The following is a 5,890-nucleotide window of genomic DNA, read 5'->3' as shown; positions in this document are numbered from 1 at the left end:
TGCACATGTGTGTAGCTAACACTAAAGACACTGACTGTGGTTATTATCAATATTTGTCTGCTTTTAAGCCAATAATGATTGAATAAATAAAGGATTTCCTAATCAGAACTTTACTGCTGAAAGGACTTTGAACCTATCTGAATGATTTACAGCTTCAAGTTGGGAAATGTGAAAAATACTTAAAAAAATAAAGTAATTACAGACATTCAGATTTTAGTTTAGTTTATTTAGTTTATCATTAGTGGCTGCTCACATTCTTCTACCAGTGTGTCTCTAAATCATGGCTATTTTATTATATATTTATTTTATTATCTGTAATTTTCCACACATTTGCCATATCATATACAGGCCTATTAATATTCCTATGGATATTGTGATTAAACCTCACACTGTAGCCGCCCCTCAGGTGATCTAGGGCAGGTTCACTCTGTGCTGAAGCAGCTTTTAGTTTCTGTGCTCCTCACCTGTGGAACATACTTCCTGAACACCTGAGATCAGCTCAGTTAAATCAGGGCTTAAAATTTTTACCAATAAATCACATACAAAACTTTTAATCTGGTGCATTTAAATGTCTTTTATCACCAGCACTCCTTTTAAAATGCTGTCCTAAGTTTGCTACCTGATCTTAGTATTCATATATTTTCATTTATTTATCTTTAAAAGTTTTTTTTAATTTTTTAAAATGTATTTCCATGCTTCTGTAAAGCACTTTGAATTGCCTTTTGTCTGAATGGTGCTGTAGAAATAAACTTGCTTTACCATCAGGTGATTCTGTGCTTGACATAAACTCATTGTTTAGAAAGCAGCTTCAAATTGAGAACTCGTGGAAACAGGAAAGGTGAATTCCTTTTCTTTCTGTTTCCTTTCGTCTCCTTATCTCCTCCCACTGTGCCCTAAGTGGGCAGAAACTTCTCGGAAGCATGTTGTCAGTGAGGAAACTGTAACCCGGAAAACTGAGCTAACATAAAGCTTTGTGCTGTTTTCCCTCCGACTGAAAATAAAGAGAGAAGCTGGATAAAAACGTCAGACAGTGGACTGTACAATGGATTGTAATTTGCAGGATTGTAAAGGGGAGATGATAATCTCTAAGAACGAGAAAGGAGCTCTAAAGGTCGAACGGCATTATAACCCCGGGTACGTGAACGTGACACTGAGCCAAACATCGCTGCGATATTCCTCTTATATTCCTTTGGGCTCGCACAGCTGCTGGTGAACCCACCTGTATATTAGCTGAATTTATCACCTGTTTCTATAAAACATTAGATTCCCGTTAGAACTAAATGATAATGTGTCACTTTTTTTCTTGTGCAGTCCCTGAGAATGAAACAGGACCCAAATAATAAAGACTATATTAAAACTGAAACGTTTAATTTGACTGAATTCAAAACTCTCAGCTGTAAAAGCTTTGATTTAAATACAGCTGACTGCTTCACTTCCCCGTGCAGGGCCTTGCTCACACCGCTGCCGGCGGAGGACTCAGCGCGCCACCGTGTGGACACATGGTGGCACTACAGTCCAACTCCAACCCAGAGCGCCATGAACGACCCGTTCAACCGTTCCCTGAAGCTCCTCTTCCTCATGACCGTCGGTTGGAGTGTAATGAAGTAAACTCATTTAATCATTGCTCAGTTACACCAGCTTCATGAACAGTTATTTAGGTGTGAATAAACTGCAGTGAAATAAATTTTACAGTAGATATTTTAATTTACTACATAGAGTTGGTTAATTCATTCATTCAGTTTCAGAAGATTCACCCTGATACCACTTAGTAGAACCATCTTTTTAATGATCAATTCGTGTTTTTGATTAGTTAATCAATTGTTTGATCTATAAAATGCACGAAAAGAGAAAATACCTGTTATGATGTGAGAGTGTAAGCTAATGTATTTAAATTGATTATTTTCTCCATGTTTCCTTGAAATGATTTATTTCTAGATTATACGACTTTTCTTTGCTTATTATGATCTACTATATTTTATGTTTTAACAGCATAAATCCTTTCAGTCCTACCTCATAAACACAGAGAAACTTTATATAATAAACTGAGTCAACCCTTTTACACATAGTGGTTACTACAATGGACAGCTATTCAGAAGCCATTTTCTTGTATATGCCTAGTTTGCATGGAGAAGTTGCATATCAGACACTTCAGTGGACAGTCCTTGAACACCCCATAGACTGCCACCTAGTTGCAACCAAATGTAAGTGCAGTTAAAAACCCTAACATCCAAGATGGCCGACAAAACATCAGGTATGCTAAGCACCTCAGCAATATCTGTCCAGTCCCTCTATAAAAGAAGGGTAAAAAAAAAAAAGTGTATTTGTGATAACAAGTAAGAGCTAAGGAACAATATTATTAATAGATTTGTCAAATACTGATTTTGTACAAGCCGAAAATTACTATTAATCATGTGTCTACTAAAGTGGACATCATGTTTTACCGGTTACGATTTACCGTAAAAAATCACTAAAACTTTACAGAATTTTGTCTACAGTAACATTTTCTCACTAAATAAATGAATATCTGTTAGAATTATGTAATTTGCAGGGTGTTTGCAACAAAGACAATATTTTGTGCTAATTAAGTCTATTGTGTTACAATCATCATTTTGTATGTCCAGAAATTCACTCAATCAAATGTAATGTGTTAAAATTGTTTTTTTTTCACTCAACCAGCCAAATACTATCAGATACATAAAAACAAAGTATTAAATCCTCACAGATTATTAGATAGTAGATTAGATAGTTATTAGATAGATAGTGAATATGGAGGACTAGGAATGTCAGAGGAAGAGTAATCAAGCAACTGTCATTGAAATAAACCATTTATAAACACTTCTCTTAAAGAAAGAGTGTCACAGAGAGGCTAAAAGGAGAAGCTAAAGGACTAAACTAACAGGAAAAGGAAAAGCAGCTGGAAAGCAGAAATGCAAATTGAAGAGGGAATCCAGGAATGTATTACCATTTTTAAAATGCCCTTTCAGAAAGTTTTTCAAATTCTATTATTAATTCATGAATTAATACATGTATTGATAAATGTTTTTTTAATGAGTGTTTTATTCTGTTTTTGTAAATCCATTTCAAACCTGAAGTATTTATTGATGATTAATTGTTAATTTATAAATTCCTTTTTACAATTCCTATTTTTAATGCCTATTAAAATATGAAATTATGGAAATGCTTTATTACTTTTCCTCTGACATCCCTGATCCTCCATAACCTGAATAATGTTTTGATCAGCTAATTGATTTATGGATTAATAATTGCAGCTTTAGATATTATTTTTATTTATTCATTTTTAGGCAAATCAATTTTAGTAATGTTACAAAACAATAGTCAGAACTAAATCATACAGAGAAAATATATCGTCACAATCTGACATGCTGGAGTTAAGGCTGTTTTTCCGTAGCCAAGAGCAGTATATGTTCAAATATGGAGAAAAAAAAAAGTATTTGTTTTTCACTGATAAATTGACATTTATAGAACACTGTATTTTCACAAAATAGTGTTCTATTTATCACACCGTTATTGTATATGAATAAACATTGAAATTTAAATGCATAGACATGTCAACAACTTAATTCAAATTCAAAATATTCATGTCTAATGAGGCACAAAACCACAGAATAAAGACATCTTGACGCAGGCTTTCATAATTCATGCATGAAAGGGTGGATTTACTCTGTGTTATATCATTTTGTATATAAATCTGTTTCCTCCTTCTTTTCTCAAAAGCATCCTAATACAGCACTTGATTGAACCGCAGCTGTTTCACTCTTCTTGGATCTGTAAGACGGAAGCTGTTCTACTAATACTCTTTGGTGAGGCTCTAATTTATGCTGTTTACACCTGGATTTGTTTTCCTCTCCTGCCACAAAGTTTTCCTTAAACAAACACAGAGCAAACAGAAACAGTAGCGCTGAAATGTATCTGAAATCAGTCACGCAGATGTAGTCGTCCAAGCTGCACAGGGACTGTTTGATAACCCTGCAGTGGTAATGCAGGATATTGGAGGGGAAGGGGCCGGGGGTCTGCAGTGCTGAGAGATTGGCTTTGCACGGACGCCTTGTGACTTTAAGATCCTATTTGGCCCACTGGCTTAAAAATCTAAAAAAAGGAAATCTTGGTACTAAGGTGCTTTTGACCAGATAAGTCAAGCTGGATGTGAATTTATATTCTGAACCACAGCCTGGCAACATTTTTCACTTCTCTAAACACTGAAGCTTCCTGTGTTACATTAAACAGAACTGAGCACAGTCAGGCTGAAAACTGGAAAATACACGGGGTGGACACAATATCATGAACACCTGTATAATCTGATCCAGTCCAACAGTTCTGCAATGAATTCTACCTTTGAGAAGCTTTTAAAGTGTATTTTTTTTTGTTAAAGTGTGAGAGGGGTTTTGTCTGGCTTCAGTTATGTTTTAAGGATTGTCTTCTTGGCTTTTGTTATATTGTGAGGAGTTTTCGTTCTCCGTGTCACATCAGAACATAAATGGGACGTGTGGACAACCTGTCTATCATCTCAACAACTGTGAAAACCGCTGACAAATAAATTGCAGTGTATAAATAAGTTCAAAAAGGTCATATTTATTGCAGAGCATTTCTGTTTGATTGCATTGGATTTGAACTGTGCTGGTCTGGCGACACGGGACCAGAGAATCTCACCTGGATTTCTTCTTCTTGTGTCCTGTAGCTGCTGTCATTCTTGTCGCAGTATTTGTGAAGATGATGATGAAGAAGAGGCAGATCGGTTCAGCGCCGCAGAGGAAAGAAGAAGTGAAGACAAACTCTGCTCTCGTCCAACACGTTTAATGAAACACAACGTCACTGTAAACACAAGAGGATCGTTCTGCCATGGAAACAGGACGGGGAGGTTTTGTGTGTTCTCACCAGGTGGTCTCACATGAGACAGAAGCTTGAGCTCCAAACCGGTTGAATCTGCACCAAAACATGAATTTTTAACTGATACACATTTGATGATGGTTTTACTCTACATTTCCATCCGCATTGGTCCTACATGTAGTTACTTTAAAAAAAGTCCCATGATTCATTTAATCGCAACTACATATTTCAGGGGAATCTTTCAAATGTTGGTACAAATGCTAAAAATTGCACAAATCCTTGTTTTCATAAAACACGTTAGCCAAATGAAAATTCAAGATGGCCGCCAATTCCAGCAAGGAAATGTTAGTTTTTGCAATTAGTTCCTCCAATATTTTCTCAAATCAAACATTTTAACAATGTAGGAGGCGAAATTTAGTACACTGTAAAAACTGAAATGAAAGTATTATTCAGCAAATGACATTACTCACAAAAAAAGCTTGCTAACTAGCGTAGCGCTAATGAGTTAGCCCAGTGAGCAAGTAAAGTCTTACAGAACTTTTGGTTCATCATTCATAATGAATGGTTTTCAAATGCATAGTGTTTTATGCAGAATTTTTCACATTACAAAAATTGCACAAATAAAGCTCTGGGGAAATGTAAGAGTTTTGAATTTTCTAAAACATAGGATTACATTGCAAAATCGTTTAAATCTGTCCCGTCGGTAAAATTCTGTGGTGAAGTATATGTTTCCTGTGCCAGAAATGGTGGCCATTTTGAAATTGTGAAATTTCAACTGGCCAATGAAGAAACACAGTATATAAGACATTAGGTGTTTTATTTCATTATAAACTGTTAAAACAAAATATCGACACCATGTGAATGTGTGTGTGGTAAATACAGGAAACATTACTGTCAAATGAAATAACAGCAGTTAACAGCACTACACTATATTCAACATTTTATCTGTTTTCCAACTGATGTATTTGAATCTACATTCAAACACCAGTCACTGCTGTGTTTTTTTTGAAAGCTTATTTTTAAATAAAAAGATGAATAAACTGAA

At 35.3% G+C, this 5,890-nt stretch overlaps 1 protein-coding gene across 1 annotated transcript; it reads left to right on the top strand.

Annotated features, from left to right (window-relative positions):
* The first annotated feature begins 909 nt into the window (after window positions 1-909).
* Window positions 910-5,890, top strand: LOC147817470 (uncharacterized). Its single transcript, XM_087170630.1, has 4 exons — window positions 910-1,134; window positions 1,446-1,604; window positions 3,736-3,821; window positions 4,697-5,890. Exons 1-4 carry the CDS (start codon window positions 1,043-1,045, stop codon window positions 4,813-4,815), a joined length of 456 nt encoding a protein of 151 aa, XP_087026756.1. The 5' UTR covers window positions 910-1,042; the 3' UTR covers window positions 4,816-5,890.

The sequence above is a fragment of the Seriola lalandi genome, unplaced genomic scaffold (genome assembly GCF_002814215.2).
Source record: "Seriola lalandi dorsalis isolate HSWRI2012SDOR001 ecotype SW California unplaced genomic scaffold, Sedor1 jcf7180002054954, whole genome shotgun sequence".
Lineage (NCBI taxonomy): Eukaryota > Metazoa > Chordata > Actinopteri > Carangiformes > Carangidae > Seriola > Seriola lalandi.
Note: the sequence above shows the minus strand (reverse complement) of the source record. Positions and strands in the feature narration are given on the sequence as shown.

Excerpts from the sequence above, each read along its gene's own strand:
- LOC147817470 (XM_087170630.1), top strand. The coding sequence starts at position 1,043 with ATGGATTGTAATTTGCAGGATTGTAAAGGGGAGATGATAATCTCTAAG. Across the intron at positions 1,605-3,735 it reads GTCGGTTGGAGTGTAATGAA|CATCCTAATACAGCACTTGA; the intron begins GTAAACTCATTT and ends TTTTCTCAAAAG. Across the intron at positions 3,822-4,696 it reads TGTTCTACTAATACTCTTTG|CTGCTGTCATTCTTGTCGCA; the intron begins GTGAGGCTCTAA and ends TGTGTCCTGTAG.